This window comes from Scomber scombrus, chromosome 20 (genome assembly GCF_963691925.1).
Source record: "Scomber scombrus chromosome 20, fScoSco1.1, whole genome shotgun sequence".
NCBI lineage: Eukaryota > Metazoa > Chordata > Actinopteri > Scombriformes > Scombridae > Scomber > Scomber scombrus.
Window position 1 is genome coordinate 11,584,408 of NC_084989.1, and position 17,661 is coordinate 11,602,068.

The 17,661-nt window shown below is 40.8% G+C and overlaps 1 protein-coding gene across 1 annotated transcript; it reads right to left on the minus strand.

Moving 5' to 3' along the window:
• Positions 1 to 2,107: 2,107 nt before the first annotated feature.
• oplah (5-oxoprolinase, ATP-hydrolysing) lies at positions 2,108 to 16,704 on the minus strand. The gene is made up of 28 exons (XM_062441387.1): positions 16,586 to 16,704; positions 15,417 to 15,630; positions 14,384 to 14,575; positions 13,621 to 13,735; positions 12,136 to 12,259; positions 11,275 to 11,470; positions 10,717 to 10,882; positions 10,282 to 10,420; positions 9,557 to 9,624; positions 8,875 to 9,050; positions 8,617 to 8,757; positions 8,339 to 8,451; positions 7,951 to 8,121; positions 7,676 to 7,813; positions 7,248 to 7,386; positions 7,021 to 7,133; positions 6,608 to 6,759; positions 6,210 to 6,370; positions 5,955 to 6,056; positions 5,667 to 5,841; positions 4,785 to 4,969; positions 4,548 to 4,694; positions 4,292 to 4,426; positions 3,903 to 4,052; positions 3,642 to 3,799; positions 3,355 to 3,515; positions 3,149 to 3,246; positions 2,108 to 2,975 (listed from the first exon to the last, which is right to left on the minus strand). The coding sequence occupies exons 2-28, from the start codon at positions 15,585 to 15,587 to the stop codon at positions 2,823 to 2,825; spliced, it is 3,939 nt and encodes a 1,312-aa protein (XP_062297371.1). The 5' UTR covers positions 15,588 to 15,630; positions 16,586 to 16,704; the 3' UTR covers positions 2,108 to 2,822.
• Between the last annotated feature and the right edge of the window lie 957 nt (positions 16,705 to 17,661).

Consider the following 17,661-nt stretch of genomic DNA (forward strand, 5'->3'; position numbering starts at 1 on the left):
AACAGCTTTATAACTGAACATTTCAAATCGCAGTACCAAGTTACAAAACATGTAAAGATAGTTAACAGCCTGTTTGTTTGGTTCACTTATAAACTGCAGTCACTGATTGTTATTTATAATACTGACAGTTTAGATTTTGAGTTTTTCCCCACAATATTCACACTTTAAGGAAATTACTTTAAGTGTGAATATTTGTTTCACAAATTAGAACTTATTTATTGTATTGTAGTTGTAAATACAAAGCTCTGCATACACTTGGCAGGGGAAGGGTTAATACAGTTACACCAGGGGAGGCAGGAGGTCACTTTGTGTGTCAAACCTTCTGATTATAAGTGTTTTAACACAGAATAATACAAAACAATAATATAAAAAAAACATAGCATACTCAGTCATTATTTTTATTTGATCTAAATTGCCAAAAATGTAAAGGAAAGTTTCAAAAAAATGTGAAATATGTGAAGGAAAACCTATCTAGTCAATTTAAGGCACTGCAGAACTGCATAATTTGCACTTTTAAGTTATTTATTTTTACGATTCTCTTTACAGCTATTGTACTCCTTAATTTCAGTTTTCCTGACTTGTAGAAGCCTCGGAATGTTATGTACAGTATGACTAATTTTATCAACAAACCTTTGTGTGGTTGCTTTTTCATTTCCAGAGAGACTGGCTGAGGTTGGTGTTTCTATATTTATTTAATTGCATGTTATTGTAATTTGTAAACATGGATTTTCACTGGATTCATGCTCATTTTCTGTCCACACAGTCTCTCACTCTTCCATAATGAGAGCACAGATCTCTAAAGCTGATGATTAGTCAGCGGATAAAGTGAAGCGATCATTCCGGGCAGCACCAGGGGGTGAGTCTAAAATCCTCTCACTATGATGGGTTGTTTTACCACAGGATTTGTAATCCATAAACAAGGAAACTATCTTTGATCCATGATCCATGGCCACTGTATTGGAGTTTCCACAACACACACACACATACCGTCAGCTGATTTACATCAACAGTCCAGCAGCCGTCAGCCTCCTGCTGCTTCCAACCGTTATCTCTTTATCAGTTGCCTACGCATGCCTGCACTCCCTCACCATCTTTCCTACAGTGCTCCCAGATCATTCATTCCTGACTCACAGATGGGAGGAGGGGACGCCACTTGGGACATTCCCCCTTCCCCCAAACAAACACACACACACATAAAAAAATACACTCTGGGTTGTATCTCAACACTCCCTCTCATGAATTTGCACGTATGACTGATAGTCACATCCTAGTAAGTTGCACATTTGTTATTGATGCAAGTCCCCTGGGCGAGCAGTGTACGGTATGTGCGGTGTATATTCTAACACTTGGAGGCAGTAAAGTTGAATTTGAACAAGTTTCCTGACATTTCCCTATTAGACAGAACTCCTAAATCAATGTTCACGGGCAACCGGACCAAACAAATATTGAACAAAGTGCTTCAAGATCCCCTCCAGACATGTCTTACGATATATCAAAATATTCTGAATGATAATTGGTGCCTGTTTTTGCCACAACCCCTACTTCTACCCCCTCGCTACAAATTACAGAAACTATGAATATACAAATATTTTTCATTTCAAAAGTTTAACTGTTAAATACAAAATGTCTCCTACTTCACTGAAAAGTTCATTCTCAGTGTTTGTGCACTAGAGACTTCAGGTTTCCACATCACACTTGTAATGTTGCATACTGGACAACAATTGGCTTTCAATCTAGCTGTGACATCAGAAGTCCTGCTCATACCTTTAACGCAAAGTTTTGATGAGTACAGAGGAACTTTCCCTCTTCATCAGATTAGTCAAAAAAAGAGTCAAATTCTGCAAATAAATCATTGTGCATAGTGAAGCTAAAACATTGTGGACAGGAGACAACAAAAACACATTTTTGAGTGGAGGGAGAATGTAAGATGATGGTGACTCTGAACCCACTGAACAGTGATTTTTCTGCTGTCCAATTTGATAAATAAATCTAAAATAATTTCAAATATTTTACTGATTTTTTTATTATTTCAATGTACTGTCAACAGATTTCTGTTAAAAAACAACGATTCTCTTGCAGGATATGAATTGGAGGGAAAAAAGGTCAGTCACAATATTAGAAATTTGGTTTATTTGTCTGCCGTGTTAAAATAACTCTAGAAATGTGTCAGTCTCATGAAGAACAGTAAAAGTGTTTTTTCCATTTAAATCAGAGTAGCAGCTGCTTCACAAGGTTGGCTTTATCCTTAACAGTTGGACTGGAATCAATTAAAAATAGTCATTATGAAAATACACACAGTATGTCTCTGTAAAATAAAACAACAGAATATGTGTTATTAAAATGGTGCTAAAATATTTGCTAAGGGTTACTCAGAGTTTCCTTGGATAGTAACATAACAAATATTCTACCATGGAAATTTTAATTTAACTGAGCAACAAATTTCAGTGATGCCTTAATGTGAGCTAATACTGTTCAGTCATGTGGCCTGCTCATGTATCACAGCCTGTTGTTCACAAATCCTGATAAAAAGGTGACATTTCTACATGTTAAATGTCTACTGAATATCTGTTAGCACCAGATACTGCAAAACAGTGTTATCTAAAAACTGAAACTAGTAGCTGCTAGCCTCGCTCTAGTCTTGAAATGATGTTTTCCCTTCTGACATTAACATTTCCTAATTTCTCACAGTATAGCTATGAAACTGATTTCTTCCTTTTCATCCTCATCTCCATCATTTCCATATGTCACTCTGCTTGAGTTCCCACCTCTCTCAGTCTCCTCTTACTTCTGACTTGTCCTTTAACTCTCCCTCTCTCATCTCTTTACACTCCCTCTTGTGCCATTCGGTATTCAAAGACGCTGCCTCTCTCAGGGAAACTCTCATTCAAGCGCCTGCGCTTAGTCTGGGGTCTTTTACTTGCTTCTTCTTCCACTCCGTGTCCTCCTCCTCCGGGGGTGTAGAGGCAAAACATGTCCTGTAGGGGGAGACAGACCATAAAAAATGAAAATATGTGTATATCATAGGTATCATCTTTAGAATACATACGTTTTCATGTAACTGCAAAAAATTCCGTCAAGTAGAAAAAAAGCATTAAAACAGGTATTCTTGATAGTGGTTATTTCACACATACACATAATGCAGGCTTACCCCAGGCTGAATGCTGACACTGGTCTTGGCTCCCAGGTTGAGGACTCTACCATCTGCTCTGTGAAGCAGGTTCAGCCCTGCAGCACCATCCTCACCACCTGACCAGCAGAGAGAAAATACACAGTATAAACAGTAGAAGAAAATGAGGCCACTGGTCACTGAATGCTGAGGACTTTTGTAGGGAGGTTCAAAGGTTGACAGTTTACCCTGGAGGCCGTACGGGTGGGTGGCTCGCCTCTCGGTCAGTACAGATAGAACCACGTGGTCCCTGAACATCAGTTTCCGAATCACACCGTCTCCACCGTGGTGTTTCCCTGCACCTCCTGAACCTGGTCGCAGGGAGAAGTGCTCCAAAATCACTGGATACCTGAACATCAGACGAACAGCAGCAAACACAAACAGACAGATCAAGAGAAACCAAAGACAGATCAATACTATTATGATTAAAGACTTTAAAGTTAGCACCTCTGTTATTTTAGATCTCATGTCTCACCGTTTCTCCAGAATCTCTGGGTCAGTGATGCGGGTGTTGGTCATGTGACTGTGAACTCCACTGCGCCCGGTCCAGTTTGGTCCTGCCCCAGCTCCCCCGGCAACCGTCTCATAGTAACCAACCTTCTCACTGCCAAATGAAATGTTGTTCATGCAGCCCTGATAAAAACAAAGCCAACAAATTAGCAGTTAACACAAACAGAACCACCGTGCACATAGAGGCGCGCTGGTCAATATTTTTATTTTTTTCCTACTTTCTCACCTGCGAGGCAGCGCACACTTCAAATGCCTTAAAAATGACGTCGACCACTCTCTGGGATGTGAGCACATTTCCTCCGACCACAGCTGCATTCTGGGAAGGCTGGAGGATTGAGCCTGTGGGGATGATGACTTTGATTGGTGCAAGACAGCCCTGGATGTGAAAAATTGGAAACAACTGATTAATAAAAACACTACGTGAAACATAGTTAGTTGGACTTGAATATTTTTTATAAGATATTTTTTCAGCATTTAAGAGCAGGATTTTCCTGTGCAGGTATTACAAACATGGGGTATCCCAAAGGTGCTCTGCCTGCCAAAAAATACAAGATCGAAGCTTAAAAATACCTTAAACCCCACCTAGAATAAACTTCTTAGAATAAGATACTTCACCTGATTGAGTGGGATGTCCTGTCCAACCATGCAGCGCAGGCAGTAGATGAGGGCAGAGAGGGTGATGGCCCGAGGAGCATTGCAGTTCCCCCACACCTCTGTCCCCGTCCCTGTGAAGTCAAACACTGCACTGCCCTGTAGTGATGAAGGTTTTTACATTTTAATAAGTAATGATCTGTTCCTACTCCTGTTTATATTCTGGGCTTGTGCAAGACAAAATGTCAGGATTATTATGACAAGGAGACTCTGTGCACACCTCTTCTTCATTAATCTGGACCCGCAGTCTGATTGGTGTCCCATCATCCATGAAATCTTCAGACTCCACCTCCAAGGCGCCTGTCTGTTGCCGTCGACGACGTGCAAAGTCTCTCAACATGTCCCTCACTGCCAGCTCTGCATTACTCTGAAACACACAGACACTTCTTTACTACTTCTCAGAAATACAATATTTTCTTTTTTTTTTTAATACTGTTTCACTTGTAGCCACGGTTACCTGAATGTACCCCATGTATGCTTGGACAACAGCCAGCCCATAGCTGTCAATCAACTCCCCCACTAGCTGGCTGCCTCTCTGATTGGCTGCCACCTGAGCCCGTAGGTCTGACAGGTTGTCATGGAGATTACGAGTCCCAGAGCTGTCTGGGTACTGGGCCGGAGCCATCAGAGCTTCAGTTACAGCTGATAGAGAAGCCCAGGGAGGAATACAGTAGGGAAAAGAGGGACAAACAGAAGAGCGTTATGGAAGAAAGAAGGATGAAAGTGACGGGAACGTTAAAGAAGACAGACTAAAAACGCTCAGTGTCAAAACAATGATTATGTGAGCTCTTCATACAGGGCCACACTGGTAGTTTAGCAAGTTTTAGATTTTTAATAACACATCACATGCTTAACAAAGGTGTGGGGGGGGGGGGGGGGGGGGGCAATTTCCAGAGCTTCCAGTATGTTTTTAGATTGGTTTCCAACCTTTTTAGAAAATACAAAAAAATCAGTTTAAAAAAAATATTATTTTGGATTTTTTTAGCATCCATAAGACACTATGGATGCGGTCAATCTAAATATTTATTGTGTGCTTTGGAAAATGGTTGGCTGTTGTGATAATTATGAGCTATTTGTAGTTATTTGACAAAAACCTGAAAACTACTGTTATATACAAGTTAAAGGTGCACTGTGTAGGTTTTAGTGGCATCTAGTGATGAGGTTACAGGTTGCAATCAACTGAATAGAGGTGTCCTGTCAACAGTTTACAGTCTCTTTTAAAAAGGTGATCTCTGGGGGAAATGCTTTTTGGGCCGCAGGAGAATTTTTCACTGCAATACTGCGAGTGTTCACAGGAAAAAATTGACTGCAAGCCTGAGTAGGGGTGCTGCTGTCTTACCTTCTTCCTGGAAAACCCCACCGGTGACAAGTTTAAAGGAAATGAAGACAGCGCCCTCCTGCTGAAGGGAGGTGGAATGTGGGGGCATGGAGCCTGGAGTGATACCTCCAATGTCAGCATGGTGCCCCCTGCTTGCTACAAAGAACACTGGACTGCTCACCCCTTTTCTAAACACCTGGAATAAAAAGGAGAGAGATAGATGAGATAGAGTTAAAGAGAAGAGTTGTGTAAGTAAAAGAAAACTATGACGTTAAGTAGAATGAGTGAATAATAGCTCGACAGACTGACTGGCGTAATGACTGTGAGGTCTGGGAGGTGGCTTCCTCCAGCACACGGGTGGTTACTCAGAATCACATCTCCTTCTTTCAGATTGCTCCTCAGTGATCTGATCTGCACAGAGAAGAAGAATTTCCTTTCATTCACTCTGTGTTACTTCATCAACATGTCTGCAGTCAGAAACACACACACACACACACACACACACACACACACACACACACACACACACACACACACACACACACACACACACACACACGTCACCTGGTATTGGACAGTCTCTTGCATGGCACCCAGATGGACAGGGATGTGTGGTGCGTTGGACACCAGCCCGCCATCTGGTCCAAACACAGCACAGGAGAAGTCAAGACGTTCTTTGATGTTGGTGGAGATGGATGTTCTTTGGAGAACTCTGCCCATCTGTTCTGTTGACAAGGAAAGATGGAGCAGAACTGAGCAGGCTGATAAAAACTTCAAAGGAAAAGACGGACAGCAAAATATTAAATAAAAAAAGAAATTAAAGAAGACCACACTTGTTTTAAACCTATTTTTTAAGATCAAGCATTGACTGATTATTCTCTAACTTTGCTCCGCTTTCTGTTCTCCCCTCATTTTCTCCAAGTCATTTCTCTCCATCTCTCTGTAGCAGTACATTCACTGACCTGCAATGCTCATGAAGCGGTGGGAGAAGATGGAAAGCTGCACAGTGTTAAGCTCTGTGCCCAGGGCGCAGTGAGGGTCAGAGCCTACAGTCATGCACACGTCGCCCCCTTCAGTCAGACAGGCTTCACAGCATGGCTCCACCAGGATGGTGCTAAAGGACAAACAGATTAGAGAGGCACAGATGTTTATACAGGTTAAATACGGTATTATTGCATTTTTTAAAGCTTTTAACGACCTCGATTAAAACCAAATTTACTTTAACAGTAAAAGCGGTAGCAGAGTATGTATTCATGGCCACAAAAATTCCTCACTAGAAAAGCAATAATGCAACAAACCAGGCCATAATGAATACCAAAATGAACAAAGATGTACATATGAACGGTTGTAATGGTAGTAAGTGGAAAATTCCTGCCTGTTCTTGTCAATGATGATGGCTGGTCCCTGGATGCTGTGACCACATGGCAGCTCCTCCCATAAATACACAGCGGTGTCAAGGTAACCATCCTCAAAGTAACACTTTGTCATCTACAGAGAAGAACAGAGATGACACATAATGACATTTCTAAACTTTTCAGACCATCAACCTCTATTTTGTTCTGACTTGTACAATCGTGTGCGTGTGTGTGTGTGTTAATTTACCGTGACAGGTTTGGCCTGTCCGTTTCCCATCTTTGTTTTATACACCGATTTGATACCAGATTTGCCACAACCCCTCACTCTGATGTCATCAACCATGATAGGTCTGTCAGGGATGGTGAAGCCAAACTCCTTCAGATACCTAGAAAGGCAAAAAAAGAACAGAGGAGGGGTGTAACATGAGAGGAGAAGTACAAAATGTACAATCTAGAGGGAACATAATTAAATATGAGAAGTATAAAGAAATGTCTGCTCCAAAGTTGACCAAGCTTATCTCGTATGGAGAAAGGACATATTAATCTGATGGTGTGTTTGCTTATACAGTGTAAATAGCAGTCAGAAAGAAGAGTAAACTGCAATAATATATCTACACATGAGTGAATACATGGTTGAAGCAATGACACGGACAAATTTGTAAACAAAAAGCTAACCGTTCAGTGAAAGCGCTGCGGAAGTCTCCAGCTCGACAGGATTGGGCGTTGCTGGGGTGACCGGCAGCGGTAACCATGAGAGCGCAGTCTGTGCCCTTGTAACGCAGGTGAAGGAAAACCTCAGTGGTAATCTGACCTCTGAGAGAACAAGAAACACAAGACGGCTTTAATCAATGGATAAAGCAGCATTGTATTTTCAGGATATAACATAGTAAACAACAAGCACGTGGAGAGGCATGAGGTAAGCCCCAGAGCATGTGATGTTTCTTGCTTACCTGGTGAATCCACGTGCACAGAGTGTATCATGGCAGCGTTTTGAGAGCTGCTCCACCCTGCAGTTGAGGTCAGTGAAAGACTGCTGCTCGTACTGCAGCGAGCATGGCTCCTGCACCTCCTCCACCACATCTGCCAGAGCCAGACCATAGGCCGATAGCACGCCGCTGTACCTATAAAACAAACACACATTACGTTACTATGGTTTATGCTACTGGTATCAATGAACAGATAAAAGAAAAGGAGCTGCTACATCCATTGTGTTTTAAATGACTTGTTTAACTGCACTCCTGCACCTCTTACACTCTCTCTCACACACACATACACACACACACACACACACACACACACACATGCAAACAACACAGAAACACAATCTATTACTCTTACTTGTGTATAAAGACAGTCTTCATCCCCAAGGCTCGGGCTATAGCACAGGCATGTTGGCCACCTGCACCGCCAAAACATGCCAGCACATGTTGAGATGTATCATGACCCTTAGCCTGTGAAAGTAGGGGAGGCGGGTGAAGGAAAGGAGACACAGAGAGAAAAAAAAGTTTTCAAATGTTCATTTAACACATTTAAGAACAAAAAATCTAAACACATATGGTGTTGCTTTTTTTTTTTTTTAAACCAAGCTAGAGGTAAGTCTTCAATAGCCAATTTACCTGTGTTAGAGCTCTGATTGGCCGGCACATAGCCTCATTCGCAACACGAATAAACCCCATAGCAACCTCTTCCACACTCATCTCTGACTGGCTGTTTGGCAACGTGCTTTTGTGGGAGTGGTGGGCGCCATTTTCACCAACCTGCAAATGGATGCATAACAAGTTACTCAAAGTTTCTCTTTCCAGTCATACTTAATTCTCTCTTGCATAATTATTAAGACAATTAAAACTCTAATATATCATGTATAGTATTATTGCCTGTGATTGGTTAGAAGACAGGAAGAGGTTGATCTCTTGGCTCAGATGTCGGAAATGCTTCATGGTCTCCTCTGAGGACAGCGGTTCGTTTTCTCCAGGTCCAAAGATCTTTGGGAAGAAGGAAGGCAGGAGGCGACCCAATGCTAAGTTAGCATCAGTCACAGTCAGAGGGCCACCTAGCAAAATGCAGCAGGGAATCAATATAATTATTGTTTTTTTCATAGTCATCTAAACACATTTTAAAGACTGCTTTTGTGCAAGATGCTCCATTTGGTGTTTCAATCTTGTATTTTAACATGTTTTATGTGTATTGTGAAAGCCTGAGGAACTGTACACAGGCACAGGAGACCATGTTGTACAAAACGAAGCTACTACTCAACTGTCCCACAGGGAACATCAGCAATGAAGAGCACACGTAACAGCTCCAACTGAGAGCTATGAGGCAAGCCCGAGTTACATCATCTAAAGCTTGGCATGCCAATTTACAGTGCTCAGACAGCTGAACCAGATTATCAACTCAGGCAAGGGGGAAGGGAATGGAGCAGGAAAACACAAAAATCCCAGAATGACAATGATTTAAAGAGTGAGGGTGAAACCAATGAGGGAGAAAAATGTGAGCTAGAAATGTATAATTTACCATCTACCAAAGAAGCTCTTTGATAAATGGTAAGTAATCGGTTACCTTTCCTGTAGCAGGCCGGTCCTGGATGTGCACCTGCTGACTCTGGTCCAACCACAAACATCCCTGATCTGAGAAAGGAAAAGAAAGGAAAAGGAGGATACAGATCGAGACAGGAGAATGGGAAAACATAGGATGAGAGGGCGTTGCTGGGGTGACCGGCAGCCATAACCCCACATATCTAATTAAATAACGTTATACAGTATAAGGTTTAAAAAAAAAAAAAGCTAGATTCAGAGAAACAGAAAGAACATTGAAGATGTGAGAACACATGACCTTCACATGAGTCTTAGCAAGATTACATCAGATCTCAAACCTTCAGAGCTTCAGTATCGTGAAAAGACTCATATAATACTTTACATTTCTAAATTTGTTGTCCAACTTTTCAGACATACAATGTGTTTCATTTACAGGTTGTTCTTTTACATCCCTATCTTTACAAGTACCCCACAAAGTTAACCATTTACTGGAACCACGAGGAATGCATAAATTATATGGTCAGTGATCAAAACTGCTGTTGGGAAATGTTTAACCTTCTCAGAGATTACATAACTAATTGCATCCTGACACTTATGCATGCTCGTTCTATTAAATAAATCACTGTGAAATTTAGTTTTGAATATTCAAGAGCAATGTGAGCGATGTGGTGTATTTAGATCTCATTTACTGCGTCCTGGTGTCATAATTAAATCAGACAAAAACAGATTTTTGGTGATTTGCTGACAGACCTGAAGAAAAGTCGTGACCCTCCGCCTGCAGCCACAGTGTTGATGTCCAGTTGAGGTGCTTGCAACGTGACCCCGGCTGTGGTAGCTTCAAACACATGTTCATACTGGCCAGCATACCGACTCACATCAGTGGATGTTCCTGCACAGAAAGACAAGAAGACTGAGGAAGTCAGGAGGACAAGGAGCATGAAAAGCTGAGAGTCTGAAAAGGTTTCTCAAGAAGTAATTACATTTATGCTCTTGATAACATTTGTGAAAAATGTGTAAAAATAAGTGAAATTCAAATATTAATAAACCTTTATTTCTAATAACCAAAGTTTGAGACTGTGCAAAAAAGAGCTACAAAACAATACCAGGAAGTTGCTCCCATAGACTGTGTCCTTGCTGTTTGTTCTACGTGCTAAACTTACTCCCTCAATGTTTCCCCCAACTTACCGCCCATGTCAAAGCCAATCACAGGTTTTTTCTCCATCTGGCTGTACGAGGTGATGGCGTATCCCACCACACCTCCTGCCGGGCCTGACAGAACGGCACGTGAACCGCAGAACTGCTCCATAGGAGTCAGACCACCATCTGACTGCATGAACAGAACGTCCACATCCTGAGGGCCGAGAGAAAAAGGAGATCATTAGTATTGGTCAGATGTAATAAAGTCTTAAACTTTAACCCAGATAAAAACTTTACTTTGGATAAACATTTTCTCATAGAACACTATTATATATAAAACATATACATATAAAAGCTATTTGGACATTACTTAATAATTGTTTAAGTTTACCAGTGGGTGAAAGTATCATTTCCCACACTCTTCCACTTTGTAAACAGTGGCTACTGGAGCTACTGGAACATCTGGAAAATCATGTCTGTGTTCTGCAGGGCGAAGAGCATCAATGACCTAATTTATACCTCTATGGTAGTCTAATCCCTTGAAAAAGCAAGCACACATACTGATTTAAAAAAAGAAAAAAAGAACAAAGCAATCACAGGACACACCTTTAGGCCACCCTTGAATCCAGAGGTGAAGCCCTTTAAATACTGCCGAATTTTAGGTGTAAGGTAGGCGTCGGCGCAGACGGTGTAACCCCGAGGAACCGCCCGCACCATGGGCATGACCTCGCTGGACAAAGACACCTGGGTGAAGCCCAGGCGACGTGCCAGGGCACCCACTGCTTTCTCATGGGCAGACCATCTGAGAAGGGAGAGAAGGGGAAAGGAATGTGGTGGAGCTGGAATGCAAGTCAAATATACGGTACAGCTCTTATGTAATTCACAGCTGCTGTGCACTATATCGTGTTTGTCCAATCACTTAAAAACCTCAAAATCACCTTTTCCCCTTTTCCCTATTGGAAAGAAAAGTGAGTGCTTTGTCTGTGACATGAAACATGGAGCTGAAATGTTTGTCTACCGCTGATTTCTTTAACATGTTTGAATTGAATTAAGCTGCTTTGATTAATTTCACTACTAGACACTAGAAGTAGTTTCTTCAAATGTGAATGGATTTTAAAGAACACCTGGGAATACACTTGAAGTAAAGAGAGAAAAACATGAACTTCCACCCAGTAAACCACACGGACTGCACACAATACAAAAAAGGCTGTTGGAAACCCGACACGTAGATTGGACATACCAGTACTGCCACAGAAACAGATTGAGATAAGAATAACAGGAGATTACTATAAGTGAGGAGTAAATTAGAAGTTTCAATGAAAAATAAAAATCTGTCCCATGCATGGAGAGATTGTGAGAGAAGGAGAAAGTGATCAGCAAAGAAAGACAATAGAGGGAAGAGATTAGATAAGGAGTGTGAGCAAATACAGCTCCATGCCTAACAGCACAGAAACATGCTGTACTGACGTGTATGAGTGCAGCAGAAGGACAGCCAGACTGGTGATCCCACGGGACAAAACTCCTCTCAGGTCTTTCTCCACACGCTCTAGATCAAGCTCTCTCCACACCTCCAGAGAATCCCCTGTGCTGCCTGAAAAACCAACACACATGCAGAGAAATGTATTTAGTCAATGCAGTTTACCATGTGTGTCCCAGTGGACTACATTCCTACATTCCCAACCAAAATTAAAATGTATTGTGTTTGTTGCATTTCCATAATTACTGAAAAAGTTTGGAAGAGATACTGAACGATAGAAAGGAGAACTGGAGGAAGTACAAGTCAGGGAAAAAACGTATTAAGTTGACAAAACAAAAGTATGTACATGTTCATATGATTTATATATTAACCCAAACAAAATGAGTAATAATATATGAGTAAGTATGAGTAGTAAAACAAGAACTAATCTTCAGACATGCTAGCGGTTCGACTAGCTAGTGGTTCTTTGAAATAAATGCTAACATCAGCTTGCTAAAATGCTTAGTGACAATGCTAACATTGCTAATGCAGGTGTAATGTTTACCATGTTCACCAGCTTAGTTAAGCATTTTGCATGCTAACATTTGCTAATTAGCATTAAACACAAAGCAAAGCTGAGGCTAATTGGAATGCCATTACTTTGCAGGTATTTGGTAATAAATTAATCTACTGGGCACTATGTATATACGTGCAAAATGTATACACATATAGATTGATACTTCAATTTGGACCAAAGTGATGAACCAACCATGTGACTGACATTGCTATTCATAGTCAAGTGAATGGGTCTGCAGCTCATCTAAGGTTCTGACCAAAACTTTAAAGGGGACATATCATGTTTCTTGTGATTGATCTGTCATTTATATACTGTAATAATGTCTGATGTCTGCTTAACATGGTCCAATGTACATAAAAATGCCACATTTGAGTCAAAAACAAGGGCAATTTGCTCTGACATCATATTGCAACATCACCTACGAACGTCAATCCGTTCCATAGTCAGTGTTGCTAAGGTTGTTCCATGAGCTGTTCGTGTTATCCACTTGCATATTTTGGAATTTGGGGAACAACATTAACATATATAGATGTACAGTATCTGTCAAAATTGTGGACATACCTTCCCCTTCCCTTGAATGACCAATAGTGTCCAAACTTTTGACTGGTACAGTATTTATGCAGTTTATATTTTGAGCAAAGACTGAAAAAGGAAGTAACATCCAACTACTATTGTTTGTTTACATGGACTCTAGAGCTGGCCTAAAAGCCAGTAGCTAAAACGGGCTGTTTCAGACAGAGGCTGAACTGAGGGGCAGCATTAAGGGCCAGTATAAGATAAATAAACTTTTGAACTGTAAACCATGCAAAGATATTCCTGTAACTCCCCAGAATATAAATATAGACCTGGAAATGTGCGTGAGTATCTGTATCAATATTACCACAATTAAAAAAAGAGCACAAATAGTTCTGTTTCACACCTGTGACAATACGTTTGGGATCTTTCCTGGGCAGCTCACAGCCATCTTGCCTGAGGACGACTCGCTCATCTACCTCTATTACCTCCTCGTACAGCACTTCAGGCATTGCCACCTCCTGAATGCAAACACACACATATGTTATGTAAATTCCGAGCAGGTGCACTAACAAGAAAACCATCTGTCTAACAGTACATGCTAATGACATACAGATTAGGATGAGCGTAACATATTGCGACATGCATACCAAATAATATCAGCATGAGAGTAATGAAGTCAGTGATCAGGGAAAACCTCCATGTGTTATATGAATATAGTTTAGCTCTACAGTATGTGAATAGCACATAAAATGAGACAAAGAAAGTTCATGGCATAATAATCTACAGTGTCACTCTATCTAACCTTTTCTTATACTGCAATTCTGACAGTTTGCTATGTAGCCTCACAGATAAGTGACCACTTAAACCATTAATGGTAAACTGGTCTTGGGGCAAACTCCAAGACCTGCCCCCTGTATCTCTAACAGGAGATAATGACTAAATCCTGAAGGGGCACTAGCCCTGTGTCCAGAATACTCATGAACACATAAGCTATAATCAAAAAGGCATAACGATGATGAGCTACTCAAGTGTACTTGTGAGGGTCAGAGGTCAAGTAATTAATTTGTGTACTTTTTTCACAATCTAGCACCTCTGTTAACTCTTTCCATTTTCATTTGCAACATTTATGCAGATCTTCACGGGCTAAGAAAACAACCGTTACAAACCAAATCAAACAGCTTGGGCCTGGCCTGAGTGCCAATGTGCAGCAAGTCCTTGAAGCCCTTTGTGACCAGGAGCACGGTCCTCTCTCCTTCCCTCTCCAGCAGAGCGTTTGTGGCCACCGTTGTACCCATTCTGATCCAGCCAATCAGAGAGGTGTCTACGGGCTGTTCGCGAGGAAAGGTGCGCCCTGTTTCCTATTAACACATGTACAGAAATATAACATAAAGTTCATACAGATGATGTTACTGTGATATTATACATGATATAAGATATTACATAATATGCTATCTTTTTCTTTTGTTGTCTGATCGGGTTTGCAGACATGTTTTATCTGCTCTCATGCTGTCTGCTCATTTGCCTTGAAGTTCACAAGATTATCAAAAAATTAATTAGAAAAAAAATCTATATTTACTGTGTTACTAATGATCAGGAAGATTTTCCATTTCTAAACTTAAGGACTACAAAACCTACAATTGCTTCATATATTCTTCCACTAACACATGACATTAAGCAAGGTCACATTTCATCGCATTTCATGCCAGTTGTAACATTTAAATCTATTTCAATATTCAGCACCCAGCTCTTTTTCTGCTTTACACATGAAATTACACATTTCCATGAGCTAGCTGCCCGTCATTAACACAATCTCTTTCTTCTGGCAATTAAAGCAGCTTATTGATATAATGGCATTACTAAAAATGTGAATTAGGGGTACATTAACTGAATTTGAATCAGACTCATGTCTTAGTTTTATGTTAAAACTATAATTAGTGTCAAGAGGCACAGTTTGGAATATATGTCTCAAATCAAGATAGCTCTCTTGAAAATCTCAGACTCAACCACACGCATGCTGTGTTAGCGAGTGAATGTTGGGCATCTACAGTTTTTCAATCCAAATCCACCCTTTTTCTTTCCAGTAACCACCATAACCTTTAAGACTTCAGGCTACCACCACCTGTATTTCTTTATCTCCGCCTGACCCCTTTCAGAGTATGTATTCATACATCTATCTATCCATCCATCCTGTCATATTACCTCTTCAAGGACTCTGCGGATCCCCTCAGTTGGAGCGTCTTTGTAGTTCTGGGGGTCGCGGGACAGCAGTTTCAGGACTCGCTCACGACCATCAGGCAGCCGGGCAAACACGTCGGTGAAGGTGCCTCCCCGGTCGATGGCAAAGTCGAATTTCCCCTTAGTCTCAGCCATGGTGAAGAGAGAAAAAAGCTGCTGCTCCTAAGTCTTTTACTAACTGGAGTCAGACGGTAAGAGAGAGAGAGGGAGAGATAACTCTTATCGCCTCTGTAATAAATACTGAGCTGATTAGAGAACAGGTGAGATGCTGTTTGAAGGAGAAAGGGGGGGAGAGTTTTCATTCACAAAATCAATACAATGACACAAATAGATTGCATTTATTATGATCTCTTCTCTTTGCCTGCGTTTCTAATCTATCCCCTCTTTCAGGAATTCAGTTTGCCCAATATGGTGGTATCTGTTAGACAACCACTAAGCTAGACAGCCCTCCATTAATGTTCCTGCTTACAACACACTCAAACACACAATATATTTACAACACAAATTATGCATCTAATCTCCAGAGTCTGGTCTTTTTTTTTAATTGTAATGTTTGCCATTTAAACTATGTTTTTGTGCCTTATATACATATTGTCTTCATTTTCTTTTACAAAACATCTCAGAGTTGTGAGTTTAAACATGCTGTTGAGTCTTTTAAAGGGTTTCACAGCATTAGGAGCTTAATACAAAAATGGGTCAGGTCACAGGCTGCTGTGACTTTAAAAACAAAGTGAAACGCAGAGTGATGGTATTTTAAAGGGATATTGCATCACATGAAAACATCCAAATCGCAGGTGAACTTTTAAGGAATATCGCTGACATTGCTGCCACCATAAAGTAAGATAAGGCTATAATAAACATCCGGACTGAGCAGGAATCAAGTCATTTAGTTTGGGCTATGAGACAACAAAGCGATTGCTGAATTGATAAATGAGGAGACTGCATTATCTCAAAGCGACCAAAACAACCTTTAAATAAAATGGAAAGGCTCCAACACGGCTCAGCAGCTGTGTGCATGCTGTGGTTATATTCCCATTCACTGTCTGTGTGCAGGGGAGCATGCATATCCCCAACCACGCAGAAGCAATAAGGATTTGAAGAAGCAGAAACCGTGAACCGTTATTTTAACTCACCTGTCCGCCGATGCTGCACAGTCACAGTGTTAATCTTTGATAATCCGGATTGTGTCGGATCCTCCTCCCGTCAGCTCTCTGATCGCTCTCTGTAAAACACGATCAACTACATAGTCGAGTCGGAGCTGTGTCTGCTGTAGTCTGTCTGAGGTTTAACTCCTCCCCTCTGAGAGGAGCCGGTGGGCTGAAATTTGAGCCTCTCTTACTGAATGAGCAACCACTGGTGCGTGTGACTGGTGCTCTTTTCAGGCAGTTGTGTCAGGTGAGAAGATATATTTAAATGCGCATTTGAATGTGCTCTAAAATAGGTGGCTTGATGTCTTTAAATGAACAAAACAACTGAAATAGACTACAAGTAACAGGAATAAACTTTAGTAGGAATATCAAAACTACTGGTAATATACAGTAGGTTAAGTATCATTCAATCTAGTGAGTTAATAGGTGCCACTAACAATGAAAACAAATATAGGTAGGTGCTGATTGAATGTAAATACATAAAATGGCCAAAAATATTATCATCATTAAAAATATGATTTCATAAATTCAAAACCAGCTTGTATGAAGTCCCAGTGTTCAATGTTAAATAAATAGGCCAGGATTCGGCAGCAACTGGCAGGAGACTTCATAAGGCCATGACTTAATGCATGGACAGTGATAGGTGCGAGGTGTCCATTTGTACAAGTTATTGTGGATGTTACTGAAGGAAATTTATAGAGCAGGGCTGTTTCAGTGAAACCTTTTATTTTTTATTTTATTTTAATGTCACACCTACTGTAGCACCTTTAATGTCATGTGATTATGTGGATTATTTCATGATGGTCAGGTGACAGATGACGGGAGAATTTAAAGAGTCAAAAAATTGAATTGTTCCCCTGTGCTTATTTTAAACATCGGATTGAGTGAGATCTACTTAGATAAAAGAGAGTGAACACTTGATGATTCTTTAAAGCCTGAGTGCATCTTCACATTTGTACTGTGACACATGTATGTCATTTTGTATGTTGGGGGGTCAGGGTCCATGGGCCCCTAAACTGCAGAATGAACTGAAGGATAGGAATACTTGCTCAAATAGTTGC

What these genes read in the sequence shown, in the direction of transcription:
- oplah (XM_062441387.1), bottom strand. Translation starts at nt 15,587, where the DNA reads ATGGCTGAGACTAAGGGGAAATTCGACTTTGCCATCGACCGGGGAGGC. An exon ending in GATTCAAGGGTGGCCTAAAG is followed by an intron (nt 10,883 to 11,274) that starts GTGTGTCCTGTG and finishes CTCGGCCCTCAG; the next exon opens with GATGTGGACGTTCTGTTCAT. An exon ending in AAGACTGTCTTTATACACAA is followed by an intron (nt 8,122 to 8,338) that starts GTAAGAGTAATA and finishes TTTGTTTTATAG; the next exon opens with GTACAGCGGCGTGCTATCGG.